At 35.5% G+C, this 16,203-nt stretch overlaps 1 protein-coding gene and 1 long non-coding RNA gene across 2 annotated transcripts in view; both read right to left on the bottom strand.

Annotated features, from left to right (window-relative positions):
• LOC133523394 (uncharacterized) overlaps positions 1 to 16,203 on the bottom strand; it is a 326,759-nt gene that overhangs the window by 80,481 nt on the left and 230,075 nt on the right. The gene's annotated exons all lie outside the window — the stretch shown is intronic.
• The window catches only part of LOC133523389 (macrophage mannose receptor 1), a 136,428-nt gene that overhangs the window by 10,302 nt on the left and 109,923 nt on the right, over positions 1 to 16,203 (bottom strand). Inside the window, exon 3 of the mRNA XM_061858933.1 lies at positions 6,199 to 6,299. Within this exon, the coding sequence (XP_061714917.1) occupies positions 6,199 to 6,299 (101 nt within the window). The remainder of the gene's footprint in view (positions 1 to 6,198; positions 6,300 to 16,203) is intronic.

The following is a 16,203-nucleotide window of genomic DNA, read 5'->3' as shown; positions in this document are numbered from 1 at the left end:
GTGGCCACGTTAGTTCCGGGACATTGGCAACGGAGCTAACTCCCTGGAAACTGACAAGTTGCCTGGAAATTCATGAGGCTAATTTTGCGTTTTATAGCCTTCGTTGACTTTAAATCATTTAAAGTATATGGGTTTTTTTTTATCGTAGACAAATGATCAAATATGTGTAAATTTGACTGATGAAGAAGTTGTCGCTATATGGTCACGAACCTTAAGATAAGATAAGATATTTATTTGTAAAGTCATGTACATAAGATGTTATTACAGTTTTACAGTAAGCTTCCATGACACCCTGTCAGGGCACACAAATTGTCTTATATCTAGCTTAATACTAAATTACAGGCTATGCATGCTATTATGTGTAGTATTTGAATTAATGTAGGTATAATTAAAAATGAGTCAAAGCAAATTTTCGTATATGGTATAAGGTACTTATTAATTTTAATGTTAAATTGAATGGCAATGTTTGGTTAATGACAAATTTTGATAGTGACCTTCTCTTATAATGTGACCTTAGGTGACTAATTAATAGACTGCATCTAACGCGCTGTGATTTGACAGCCCAGTTAAGCACCACAATATAAAGGGCAATATTTTGAAGTCTTTAAATAATACCTTACACGTCTTATTTATTTGTTGATTCTTTTACTAACATTACTGATATTCGAGATTCAGATGATGGGGTTTTTGTTTTATCATTTAGCCATTTAAGTGAGACTGCTGTAACGTCTAACAAGTATTTTAAGTACATGATAGTGACATGTCTAATCCACAGCAATAAGAGCCCACAACTTGACTTGACTTGTTTAATTTAATTCATTTATTATCGGTCTAATACGGGTTAAACCGTTTTATTATAATTTTGATATTAGCAATCTTATTATAAACAAATGTTGCCCGTTAAAATTTTCCACGCACCTTTTCATCTCCCCAAGTTTTAATTCAATAAAGTAAAGCACGCTTCACCGTACCAAGTTCGGAGTTTAAAAATGCAGGTACCAATTTGCCGTAGGCGCCGGTACAGATGCCGATTCTAATGTAACAATTTGTTAATGTTTTTATTTTGTTATGACTCGTATCTTGAGTCATCATCACTCATCAGGCATCTCAGGCGCACTATAATAAGTGCGAACGAGATGCCTTATATGACGACTCCTTATGGTATTTCGTGTGGACCAATCAGCGTTAGCGGCTCACACTGATTGATGCAGCGGCTCATGCTGACTCAAGGCAGTATCAAAATAAGATGGAAACCATATTAAATTGTTAAATCGGAATCGGCATCAGGTTCGCGCGATTGGATTAACCGTCCATCAGGCTACTGAATTTGATTAAATCCCGTAGAAAATCGATGCCAGCGCGCCGGATTTTATGCGAAAAATCTGATGGCAACAACGAGAACTTTGTTCGGTCAAATATTTTAATCTTGTTTGATAAATTTTATCTTTTAAAACAGAGTTTTCTAGTTTTAAGTACTTAGGTTTTTTAGAAATCATAAGTAACTTTCGGACACCTTATAAAAATGACTAACCCATGTTTTTTATACTACCTGGATGAAAAACATGTTTCGACCGAAGCCACCGGCTATCGCATAGAGTAGTTTCGGAAATCTGGAACAGTACTTTTAAACGTGTTCTATAACAGAACCAAAACAAACGATTCAACAGAACTATCAGCACTTACTTTTCATTTCAATGGGCACCGCCTCACGCAACTAGCTTCTTACCTATTACGAAAGTTATCTCTAACAGATGCACATCATTCTACTACACTAAAAGGTACTTTAAATATTCACAATTCATTCACACTTTCGACTTTAAGCCATTATAACAGTGTATTGGGGAAAAAGTAGTAAACATCCGGACAATACGAAAGCGAAATGAGTCACGTACAAAGCTCAAGAGCGATCAGAGCGATCACGATTGATGATTTTTGTTTTCATTGCGCGAAATTAGTATGTAACGTGCTAGCTTGAATATAAATTGCCTTTTTAAAAACGGACTTACATTAATCTAGGGTTTAAATAACCGTCATTCGACAGCACGAATTGAACTTCAATAGGCTGGATGCATAATTAGTAAAAAATCGTTATGACGCTTCACGAAGAGTCCTACTCTTCCTCTGTTTATATATATATGTGTTCATTTTTTAAATCATCCCAAAAAGCGCAAAATCATTCTTAACATTGTTTTTGTTTCAGTGTTTTAGTAACGTTGATTTAGTTCTGTGAAATAATTTATTCTTTAATAGAAGAGGTATTATACATATACATACAATATAAATTAGTGTCTCATGAAAATGCAGTGGCTCATTCATAAGCGTCCTTAAACTATTGTAAAAACATAGTAACCGTTGTAGAATATAAAATTTAAATTACAAATTCAGTCTACCAAACTAGACGGCTTGGCGTGTGGAGTAAGTTACTGCACTTGAACTGGGTAACAAGGGTAATAACTGGTTGAATTGAGCAAATTAATAATGAATGAACTAACATTGAACGTAAACGAGGTTAGGTATCAGTTCATTTAACAGCTGTTTTATTCCTGAAAGCAGTGTCAACAACCTATCCACTATAGTCAGTGCAAGCCATTGAAATATAAACCAAATTATTTAGCAAATAGGGTTGAATATCCTTTGTTTCACGTATTAAGTAAAAATATAATAATAATTTTCAGTATAACCTCAACTAATCCAGGCTTTTTACTTTAACTTGCTAAAAATGGAATATGCCCTTTAAATTCACATTGGGCAGGACGAGGTTAAAGATTTTAATGTTTCTGTTTCTGCCCCATGTTCTCAATTAAGGACTATTTGTACCGTTTTTGGAATTCCTTGCAGAAACCGCAATAATATAAATGTTCTTAACTGAGCATATTGGGCAGGACGCGGTTAAAGATGTTTCGATTTCTAGCTGATGATGTAATGCTAGATTTATTAATGAAACTAACGTGATTTATAGGTTTCGTTTCATAACTAAAAATTAGCATAATGTTTCATCTGATTATCCAGCTGAACAGTATTCATGATTCTATGACCTTGAAGATTGAAATAAATCAAATTATACTTTTTAACCGAATTATAAAAAGGAGGAGGCTATATGTATGTACTTACCTCAGAACTTTGTTATTTCTGAACCGATTTGGATTTTTGTATTTTTTTTTGTTTGAATGAAGCTGTATAGTCCCAAGTTAGTCCCGTGTTTGTCAAAACCCAGTTCCGATGATGGCATCCATGTGAAATCCAGGGAACTCCTTAAATCTTATAGGGATACATATAGTAATTTTAGTATTTTCAACTGCTGATGATGACCAACGAATTTTCAGTTTTAACGATTTGTCCTCTTCGTTATGTTTGTTAAGTTCTGAAGGAACATTTATGTTAAGGTCTAGTTCTAATGATGGGTTCCACGAGGTCCAATCCTCAAATGTTGATGAATTCAGATCCAGACCTTGAAACGTACCCGAAGCCGATTTTACTTTTTGTTTTAAGATAATGTTTTATGACTTTTTATGACTAGGTCTTCCAAGATAGAATAAGATATTTGTAAAAGAAGTTTCTATTCTACCTCCCCGACAGTCTGCGACATGCAAGTAATAGATTACAGATAACGTCATCAAATTACAAAAACTATTATTTAATCATACCAGAAAACCCGACCAATTCCTAGACCTCACATGGCGCAGAGTAAATAATTTCACAAGAATTCATTGTGTTACCGTAATAGCCCACATCACCAAACCGCGGTCTTAAATTGGCTGTGGTATTTGCGGTTGTCAACTAAAATGGAAACTTCACATTCTCATACCAATCGCGTTATGAAGTCTATCACGATTTATATCTACGTTAAAGCACAGATATGGACGTTTACTATATTACTGCCATATTTGTACGCGAAACGATCCTGTAATAATAATTGAGTAGCTACCTATTTGATTTTTTCTTGTTGACAACTATAAATAATATGAACTAGGACAGAACACTCTACATGCGTCATACATTTGGTTATTCGCACTAACCGAACGCAGTCATGTTCAAGCGCAAAGAAATCACGTGGTTACTAAACTTCTACTATTAACTCGGTCTCTTTAACACCACGGCCATTTTACATACATGCATGAAGGTTATTATTAAACGGTAACCGCGCGCGTCTGTGGACGTCAAAGGGTTAAACATAAATTATTGCTACTTTTACTACATACTTGAATGTGTTGTCACATATCAGACAATGGAGGTTGAAAGGTTAAGCACCATTTCTCAATGCACCGACAGAAAACTATTAAATTTGACGGTTTCTCCAAGTAACATTGTGTTAGGCCCAATATATTACTTATTATAATCTGTTTTTTTTTTTTTTACTATGAAGAAGGTACTACCCATAGTAAAACGCCATCTATTTTCTTGCATAGAAAATAGATGGCCTTTTACTTTAAGAAGCTTTAAGAAGTATTTTCTTTTTGTTATAACTTATGGCTACAAAAAAAGAGGAAAATCGATGTCACCAGCGACCTGACAACTTTTTCTGTTTGAAATGCAAATATATGGAATATCCTCGCGGTGTCCAATTCATCTCCTTGTCATTATCGATAAATGCAGTTATGTTAACACGTGCGCATCTTGTCGTTACGCCATGCAACCGCCGCGAATCAAAATAGCTTAACTCAAAGTGGAATTATAAATATGTGAACATATTTTTACTTATTGCAATGAAATAAGGTACAAAATTGGATAGATATTTACGAAATAAAAACTTTAATGGGATATTTTGTAATTATCCAACGTTATGATGAATGTGTGGCTTTCTCTGGCACACCCACGGCGTTTGCGCATTGTTCAATTATATTTAAATGAATACTTCACTTTCTATCACTTGCAACAGGTGTCAATGCTACCAAACAAATTGCAGTGTCATTGTCTCTGTTGGGCTCGCCCACTAATTACTAGACTTATTCTGAGATAATTCTGCGCGGGCGCGTTTTATGTAACAATTACCTTTGTTACAACTTATGTGTATGGATGTATTTTCACTATCATCAATTATTCAATCGGCTTATTATATTTATATTTTAATTATTGCTGTGCCGATTTCTGGATCTACTCACTGCTTACTAGGATTTTAAAACTAAGCTTGTAAGTGTGATGGTGACAAATGCATCGGTATTTGCAAGTTGTTTAAATAATTTGAACGATCGTAATTAAGCTCTTCTCAATTCGAAACCTAGTTAGATGCTGGTGCATAAAAGTATACATACCGGGTGGAGCCTGTTGTAACACGAGCAAATAATTAAAACATTTCATAGGTTCTTTGTATTAACTCAAAACGTCGCATTTAATACATAAAGTGTACAAAAAATCCAAACACTAGTTATTTTTATAGTCGTTGAACAAATGTTGGTCAGATTAAGGAATACAGCCTACAGTAACTTTTTTTACTCATGTTAATATATTTATAACTCATAACCACCTTGACAATCTTCCCTTGAACTTGAAACAAACAATAAAATTTAAATTTCTATATCAATGATTTGAAAGTAATTTGATGGGTACTTTTCCGCCGATGGAGAAATTCATGCGTGTCTATTTATGATTTCAGCGCCTTAGATTTTTAATTAAAATTATCTCAAATTGACTGCGAAACAAGTTGATTTTTGCTTACGTACATATTTTCTCTCATTTCTTTTAATCTGATATTTTGTTAAATCGTTTGATTGTAAAACCATTCGTCCATACCATACGTAACCCTTAATATATGTACCTTCTTTTTCATAATAAATCATAATGATACATTAAACTGTGCATACGAGTATAGCTAAACATACAAATACATATTTATTAATTTATGCAGTGTTTAATACTATGCCAATTATTGAGACACTGAGCCCAAACCATAAAATTGATAAGGTTCTATTAAAGTTTACCGATTGTATCAATAGGATTGTTTTAAAATTAGACGGAAATTTGTCTCATGTAAACTGTACCCGTCACATCTGCGTCACAGTCGGGTCTGACATACAAAACTCTCAATGTATGGCGAGAAACGATCAGCGGAAAAAGCATCTGGCAGCCAAATCTGTGGCTTATTCTCCATTGACAATTTTGCCCACCAGCCGCAAATAGTTGCGTGCATACCTATTTCTCTATATCTAGTTAGATCTCTTAGCCTATTTTAATAATTACTAAGGTTACTAAGTATATGTTTACCTTGAAAAATATTCCTAGATAGTATCTCTTCTCCCCCGTCTTGAGCAGCGGCATGGTCCACCGCGTGACTCCAAGCTCGTCGTCGTTACAGCTCGAACATTCTGAGGACAACGGGAAAAGCAGTTGAGCAAAGTATTAGGCTAGAACATCTCATTTAAAAACATCAACTTTTCCACCATTTAAAGTGAGGGTGAATAAATAATAGTAGATACTTATAGTATTTTAATAAATATATTTTGATACGAAACTATATAATTCAAGGATTGTAGAAACCCATACACCCAAAGTAGAACCCAAATAGGATGTTTTTACAGGATTCCATGCCTACCTACAGTAAACTTTTTAAATTGTGTTGGGCTCTCAACTCTCAGAATTATCCTACTTCTCAGAATTACTGTTAATTAACTAACTATGGTATTTCCTTTATATGTGAATTTACGCAACAATACCAAGGTTAAGTCGATTAATAAAAAATACCGCGTACGCATGATGTAACCCTAAGTATTAGATGCTTGACATCTTTTATTAATGATGCAGTGCAAAAAATCGAGGCTAAACCAGTTCAAAGCAGAATTCCATTCCACGGCAAAAATCCATCATTAAGAATTTACGCTCTCTGATTCTGACCAAAGCTTTCAAAATGGATTCTGAAATTCACTTTGCCGATGCAGTTTTCTGAATATTCGTCAGACAATAAAGCGAAAACTCTGCGGTTAACGAGGAGCCAAACGGTATCAAAATAAAAGTAAACATTTCTAAAGTGGAATGTTCAGCCGACTCAAAAGGCATCTTGCTTTTACTACTTGACCTGGCAACGAGAAGTTTTACGGAAAATATTATAAGAAACGGCTACATTGAAAAGTTAAAAGGACCGGTATGACTTGTCGTCAAATATACGATGCGATGCGTTTTAAAGTACCTATTTGTGCGCGGACTGCATATAAACTTAAATGGCGTTTTAAAGAAACTTATATTTTTACGCTCTGTCGATAAGATCGCTTTGGGCACCTAATAAAATACGACAGAACAGGCTACTTATGTTTACATCGGTTGTTGTGCATTTATTTTCCTTTCTTCATTGACTTTGTATTGTAATAAATAAAAACAATTGGCATATTTACTGTTATACAATTACTTGACGATGTGTTTTTGCACGTAGAAGTTTTGAGTAAGTACATTTTAAAAGAAGTATTAAGATACCATTAAACGATTAATTGTGCGTATAAAATTAATTATAGTTTAAAATATTACACATTTTTATAAAACGATCAAGTACTAGTCAGATGTGCATTTTCTTTAGTAATCTATAGTTATCTATCAATAATTGATACTTATTAAAGATTGTCGGTATTTTTGATGTTTAATATCCATTTCGTAAAATTAATTAAATGTGATTAAGTACTTTTAAACAAAAAACAGAAGCAATGAAATAATTTGTTACTACTAACTCGTAATTAATCTATTACAAGTTGTAATATAAATGCAAATTACACGATTCTTTGTCCAAGATTTGATGGAGTTGTATACTTTACATATCACGATATAGTATATTAACCGGAATACGGTAATGTGTTGTTGTTTAAGGTGTATTTGAATATAATTTAACGTATTTAATTTTCTGTGACTCGAATGCACGTTTCGGCGTTTTCGTTTGCGTCGTTATGTTGTGTTGTCGTTGCGCACTGTAAATCGAAATATGAATTTTTCGAACCACATTGAAATGCCGTATGTTGCTGGCAGAAATGTGAATGTGAATGCTGCGATGTTAAATTAAAATCCAGACTTCACACAGGCATCCATGAATGACGAAAATCTAAATTTCATTACTTGCCTCTCTATCTCTCTTGCATATTACAGCGATAAAAAAAATGTTTTTCGCGGTAGAGCCTCAGTTGTTTGCCCAACAACACGAACACATATATCAGTAGCAGCACTTTTAAGTAACCAATTGTAGATCTCATTTCATAGAAATAAAGTACATAAATGGTAGGCCGTTATTACATCACGCAACAGTCGCCCATTGGACGTAGACGATTAACCCAACTAGACCATATTCGGCTCATTTGGAATTTTGGAATGTTAGAAAGTTGAAGATTATCTCTAAGTAGGCAGTGTAATTGTGTTATCAAAACATTGTGCTTTTGTTGCTTGTTTTGTCTATTTCTGACACGAAATTGTGTTGTGTAATGACGCATCAATTTAGTGGCTACATACACGCGATACTTTTGCTCACCTATTTTTAGGCTAGGAATTGTTAATGGATTTGTCGATGTTTATGTCGAACACCAACCAGTGGCATCAGCATTTAAGTGTTAACATTGTCATTGAATTGACAGTGTAGTAATTGAAACATTGAGAAAATTGAAATGATACGAAAGAATGATAATTAATATTATTCATGTCATTCTTACTGATAGTGCCTTGCACGTATTTCACAAGGAGAGTTCTTAGTAAGAATTTATGTTTTCTACCTTGCAAAAATAATTATATATTTTGTACTGAAATGTAAATTTATACTTCACTAGTTATCTGCACGTCGATAATGAAGTGAAATATTAACAGCTTTTCAACAGAGAAATATTTCCAGTTGTCATTGACTTAAAGGTGTTATCAGTACTAACAGCAACACTTTTGACTGAGCATCAGTGGACCTTATGTATTGGCATTAAGGTTTATGTCAGTTAACAGTGTAAACGATGGAACGATAATCTCAGTACCGCTTTATAATTGAATGTTGGGGCTGATTGCGTGACCTTTCGGAGTAGATCTACTTTCGTAAACGATGACATTTCCGTGTTACGTAGTTTAAACTTTTTATTTTACGGATCTGGCCGATTCGCGGTCGCAAATAAGTTTTAGTCTGGTATAATATATACTACTTATAATAGTTGCTAAGGACTCAGAAGGATTTTAACCACGCATTCTTAAAGTGAAAAGAAGAAAAATACTTAGGTTGATTAAGGCGAAGCAAGAAAATGGCATACCATCATTAAAACTGAAGTTACAAAAAAGAAAAACAATTAAATTGTAATTTTAAAACTTTCTTAAAAAAATGGCAGCAGCTTTATTCAAACTTTACATATTCTGGTCTTAATTTGATATCACTTTGACAACACTAGCAGCATAAGCGATTCATATACCAACGTAAACAAAACAAAATTCCCGGTACCCTTAAACTCGACACGGATCCTCTGCATCATTATTTTTCCAGGTCAATAACGTATTAAAGCGCTCAACAACCAGAAAAAACAAGCCTTATGCTCTAGGAATAGAGGCCTAGGCCTGGAAGGCCTGGCTTCGTTGGAGCGTAGCTAGTAAATCAAACTGGAGGTATGCGATAACAAGCTAGCAGCATGTATTCCTATTTGCCTGTAGAAACTGGTGAGTCGGACTTTTCAGTAAGCCAGAAACTGCATATTTACGATTCGAAATAGATAGTTGAGGTGGAAGGCCAGAGAGTAAAATGACAAAAAATGCTTGAGGTGGCCAAAAGGGAAAATTTTAAGGGTATCGCCACTCTACCAACGGAGCTCGGAATTTAGGGATGACTCACGTTAGAAAGGTCTGGGTCCGGGCCGAGGCAAATGACACTTCGTTTTCTATAGATCACACGTGATCACCGGTCATTTGTCATAGAAAACGCAGTCGATTGGCTCGGCCCGGAAGTCATAGCGTGAGTCATCCTTTATTGTGGCTATTATTTCCATTACATCATGTCGTTATAACGTCTAGTATAGAAAACGACAATCGGATTTTAAATAATGTATTGAAACAGTCACGTGACTTATGTAGCATCTGTTATCCTGAAAAAAAAAAAGTCTTTTCGTTTGGCGTTTGTACGATTTACAATTGTCGCCTTAGGTGTAGACCTAAATAGTAAATTGTAACAGGCATAGTAACAGGCATAGTGACAGGTGATAAAGGCGGTTGCATTTTATCACCTGTCACTATGCCTGTTACTTGCGCACTTACAAACTTGTTAGAACGTGACAGGCATAGTGACAAGCGATAAAATACGACCGTGCTTAGGCCCCAGGATTTTTTCAAGATTGCTGTTTATTCCATTTTTCCTTAAACGTTTGGCTCGCCTACATTTGGTTCAATTAGCAATAGTACTCGAACAGTTTTAAGTAGTTGAAGCTATTTAATCACCGTAGTTTCCAGGATATGTCTTAACGATTCGCTAGTATTTTGTTACCCAAGCACTGAATTTAGCAATACATTTTTACACCAACTAAAATTACTAGAATCATAAACCTAAAGGAATATCTGAACAAAGCCTCTGCCTCTATTGCCAAGGCATTACGAGTGCGTGCGCAGATATTTTTGAGCACCTCGCCCGCTCCAATATATCTGATAGCGACTGTAGGTACCAATAAAACGTCATCATTTTATGGTTTTAATCAGCAGCTCCACTTTAATTATTTATGCTATTTGAGATTAAATGCATGTGTTAATATAAAACATACTTAAGTTTCTATTGGTGTGTCCCTGATATCTGGGGGTCTAGCCAAGGTGCAAATCGTTTGCGCTACGATAACGAAACGCTATCTGTCTCTCTATATCTATTACATATTAGTGCAATAGAGAGGCATAGCGTTTGGTTGTTAGCGTAGCGCAAACGATTGGCATCTTGGCTAGGCATCCCAACCCGCGTAGCCAACATGACAATCGTTAACGCTCCGTAGCGTAGCGTAAACAGCTCTATCTTATCTATTACTCTTTCATATTAGTGCGACAGTGACAGTTGCGTTTCGTTAGCTACCGAACGTAAACAAGTGGCATATTGGCTACGTAGCCTGTTAATTTATTTTTAATCACTGGTTGTATTTCTGATAGTGACGTGTGTCCGGTTTGATGTTAAAATTATATTAATCTATATTTAATTACATTTGCATGAAAACTAGAAACTATTGATTGCTGTCTTCATACTGTCTAGTTTTATACTGTATAATAATGTCTACTGTATTTAAAAATATCAACGTTTTTAAATATTGTAAAAAAATATTGTATTTTTTATTTACAATTCTGAGTACTTTTCCACTGGATTAATTAGATACGAGTATAGTTATATCATTGAGACTTTTCGTTAAATTAAATTCTAGACAAAAACATTAATCGAAAGCAAAGTAGAAACTTAACGCAATAAATAGGGTTTCTTTTTTAAGTTCCACTAGCAGGGCCAGCACTTGTGTTCTATTTTCAATTTTTTAAGTGAATTATCTGTAATGATAATGGATTTCCTTTTATAAAACTCAACTTTCAACCTACAATGAACGCTCGCCTACATCTGAAGAGATATTCGCCTATTATAAATAAGATACCTTGTAATACCATGTTCAGCGCGTCTCACCCACACTCACATGCGACAAGGATAGACTGACCAGTTTAATATTGGTATCATACTTTAAAACCTGAATACACTTCGTATCAAATTACAATAATATCAACTGTCACATACGCTCCTTAGCTCGCTCAATCACACATGATGAAACTAGGGATTATTGTAAAGGTTAAACCAGTGTAACACATCATTCAATGGTTACCAAACGACTTTTTGTCCATTATGCGTTAGCCTTTATGACTGCTTATGACTTATGTTGTAATAATAATAATGCAGTTGTAATTAGGTGCAATGCTAAGTCTAAGGGTGTAATGTACAGTCACGTCTGAAAACATTGACACGATCAAAGTGCTAAAAATATGTATAGACGCCCATATATTAGGGTAGTGTATACATATTTTTGGCACTTTGTCCGTATCGATATTTTCAGACTTGACCGTACGCACATATACAACAACACCCACCCCCACCCGCTATCTTCAGGTACCCGTAAACAAGATGCATGTAACTGCGTCGCAATATCAGGAGCTCAAAACAATACAAAAGGTCACAGTCAATATCTCGATCGATATAAGTCTATAGTTCGTGTCATCCACGATGACGCGCAGATTTGTCAAATCTAACCTTTAATAACATGACATTACGAGTGAAGGCACGCGTCTTCGTGAATGATACGGTCTATTGTGAACACAAAAACTTTCCATATTATCGTGAAAACTCGGAACACACAGCCTATTCTGAAATGTGATATTCAAGAGTTCACAAATTATATTAAGTAATTTCAAGAGATTGTGTCTGATAAATATAGATCGGTTGTTGTATGAAAAGGATTAAAGTGAGATTTTGTTACTATACGTTGCATCTGCCAAAATAAGGTCAATCGAGTAAAATAATAAGCTAGTTATTATTTAAAAAATGAGGAATGTTTATATAACCAATTTAATTAATTAATACTTATTAACATAGAAATGGAAATTTTATTTAAGGGTCACTAGAGGTGATTCCTAATCACATCTTAGAGGTCACCATGAGGTAATACATGCAGGGACATTCGTTATTAAGCAATTTACAGTTTAATTTACATTGGATAGTTCGTAAGGTATTTGTAAGTATGGTAACTTCGAAAGCGGGATGATTTTCAAAATGGCGAAAAAGTACATAATAAATCCAGAAGCACTTCATATTTTACCAACACTTACGCACTGTAACGCTTACCACGGCATTTTACTTACTGTTGCTACAGTAATAATTATACCACACATATTAAGTATAATATAAAGAGGAAATTTAAAACATAAATACAGTTTTTTAGCACGAAATGCCAGCATAATGCTAATCCAAAGGCTAGCGCTGATCTTTCGGCGAGACCATTTTTTGTTGACCACGAACGCTGTGTTTAATAAGTAATAGTAATATCAAGTGCGGGCCGAAATTACAGGCACGCGGCGCTCAATGATTTGATCCGCAGAGCTCTCGGCACAGTCAATATACCGGCAACCCTCGAACCAGTTGGCTTGTCAGCGGCGGACGGGAAAAGACCCGATGGATGCTCGCTTGTACCTTGGTTTTTGGGGCGGCCCTTGGCATGGGATGTGACCTGCGTGGATACATTGGCTCCGTCCCACGTCCAGGGCTCGTCCCGAAAACCGGGGACGGCTGCAGAAGACGCCCAACTTAACAAGTGCCGCAAATATGCATTTTTAAAAAACAATTACATATTTGCGGCACTTGCAGTTGAAACCTTTGGGCCGTGGTCATCGGACACCAAACAAGTCGTGAAAGAAATTTCTCACAAACTTGTGTGGGTGTCCGGCGACCTTCGTGCGGGGGAATACTTCGCTCAGCGGCTAAGTCTCGCAATTCAACGGGGAAATGCAGCAAGCGTTCTGGGGACGATGCCCCAGGCAACTCTAATGTAATTCAATTTAATGTACCTAATCTTGACGTGTAATTATTAAACTCTTTAACAACGAAAAAAAAAAAAAAAGAAAGTAATATTGGCCATTGCCATTGAAGTTACCCCAATGCATCTTAAATATCTTAATGCAAACCAAATTAGCGTGAACCTCAAATAAAGGGACGCTAAGGACACCTACTACATACAGACTTAACGGCTAGTGGTGCCCACAGTATGTTACGGCGTATCTTGTAAGCTAGGCTCTTGAGTGACATTTTTGGTGATGAATTGAAGCAGGGGTCTATAAACTTTTGAACCGAGGGCCACGGTCAGACGTCTGGCCCGCGGGTCTTCGTTTGTAGACCCGTATGGCGTTCAAAAAGTTAAGAGTTGGCAGTGACCCTGCCTACGAACTAGGAGGTCCCGGGTTCGAATCCTGGTAAGACCATTTATTTGTGTGTTTATGCCAGCAGGCAACAATCCCTTATGTGTGTAGACGTTATTGGCGTGGGATGGCAGGCCGCCCGATAGGACCAGAGACTGCAGGTGGACTGGTAATGGATGGCCCCTTGAGACTCTAACTGACCATTAGAGGAACTTAAACCTTTGTAATACATTTTACGATTTGTAAGTTGTTAACTTGGTCGGTGGTAAGTACTTGAAGATATTTGCTACAATCTATGGCACTCAATATACGATTTGATTAATCGCCCACATAGGAAAACATTCGCAGCCATTCCTAGATCCACTTTAAAATTTATAGTCATTTTTATTTCTCACACAATAATACAAATCACAGTTCTAAGTTAATCCCTTCATTCGAGGTCAACGTCCTTGACATCTCTCAAACTGAGGCCGGTTCTAATAACACAATTTGTAAAAGTTTTTATCTTGTTTTGACACTACCTTGAGTAGTGCGCGTAAGATGCACTGCAAGTCTTGTAAAGATAGTATCTTAACAAGAACAAAACTGTAACAAATTGTTAAATTAGAATCGGTTTCACATATTGTGGCGAGACGGTGTGACAACATGTCTGTCCTTTAACGCAATTTATTATTTACGGCATGCTCGTTTTATTTTAAAGGTTAATTAGACATGGTTGGGATTAAGTACCTATTTCATGACAACCGCACTTATTCGTAAATATTTTTGCAACGAAATAAGGTTATAATGTTTATTTGGGCACAAACGGTACATGTTTCTTATAAGTAGTGTCCATACATAATATAAGGCTTAAAAATGGTCAGATTGTTTTAAATTAAATAGGTAAGGTCAATACGGGTAAGTGTGTCATAATAAGGGTAAGGGTGGATAAAAATGAACATTAATTAGAATAATTAGTGTTTATTGCGAGTTCACATGTGCTACTTGCATTTAGTGGCATAGTGGCAAATGTATGAACTCGCAATAAGCACTATTCAATGTGTAAACAGGCCGCAATGTGAAGGCCAGCCACACTTACTACGCAGCCATACTATTTTTATATAAAAACCCCCTAATAAAAACATTAAAATTTGTATTTGATAGTCAATTTCAAAACTACAGATCCCGTTCTGAAACCCCTCGTATATTTTTTTAATAACTAAGGGTTCCAAATTTAAAAACAAAATAACTGCTTCTGGATCTCAGGAGATATCAAAAGTTTTAGTCTTTTGAATAAATTATTTGGTTAAAATCCCTTAGATGTGGAATAAAGTCAATGAAAACAGGTGTTGGTGTACTCTATGAGAAATAAAAAATGTGTCCATTTTCTTTGTTCTTGTTCTCGAGTACACATGAGTATAGTTCCAAATAAAATTGCAATTAAACATGCTTGCATTTCTTAGATATTTATAAAGTAATTCCTGTCAAAACTTCTCACCGCAGTTTTAGACTTCAGTTATTATCATACACCGTGTCACACACGCACACGAACTTAATTAGAATATTTACCTGACTTGCTTCCAAGCCCTAGCGACGCCTGATAATTCGCTGTTTTGGTGTCTGCTATCCAGCTCATCAGCACAAGAATCATAAAACACAGAAACTGTCTTTGGCACATTTTTTACACTTTGTATCCACAGGTTTTTTATTCACTAGTTATTCCTAGGTGTAGAGATAGGTAGGCTCGCGCGTTAACTGACTTCAATTCGCATCGGTTACTTCTAAAACTTGAATGGCAGGTTGCGTCTGGGTTTCCTAATGAGGTGACGTGTAGATGACCATTAATTACGAGAGGTTTATTTATATAGCTGTGATTTAGTTTCTGTAGCATCGCTTGTGGTGACAAATATATTTTGTGGTTGATAAAAGTTGGTTTTGGACCATTCCAACAGAGTGTTCGCTTACTAATGCTCCTCTTTTAATTCTGCTGAAAACGCCAAGAATTTGTAGTATTGTTAATAAGATATTTAAAGTCTTGACTAAAATAATTTTAAGAGTCAAACCAAAACATAGTTTTTCTAAAATTCTTAGAAATAAACAAAGGAGTTGTGTTCATAAACGACATTCTTTGGTGGAATGCTTCGTTTGTCTTCGTGGGAAAAATCAAAATTTAAAGAACATACAGGTAGTAGGTAGATAAGACACGCTTAGCTACAACCATCTATTAATTCTAGTGCAATTATCAATGATATGGCCTGATAAACATCGGATCATATTCATATAATAGTTAAGTTACGTAGAGTTGAAAGTGTGAGAGAACCTTTATGGGGGTCAGTTCAGCCGGATACATGGTTTCTCAATAGCTAAAAAGAATATTGACTGGAGAACACTATAAGGCCG

This window comes from Cydia pomonella, chromosome 12, assembly GCF_033807575.1.
Source record: "Cydia pomonella isolate Wapato2018A chromosome 12, ilCydPomo1, whole genome shotgun sequence".
NCBI lineage: Eukaryota > Metazoa > Arthropoda > Insecta > Lepidoptera > Tortricidae > Cydia > Cydia pomonella.
The sequence above is the reverse complement of the archived record's forward strand: the minus strand, read 5'-3'. Positions and strand labels throughout refer to the sequence as shown.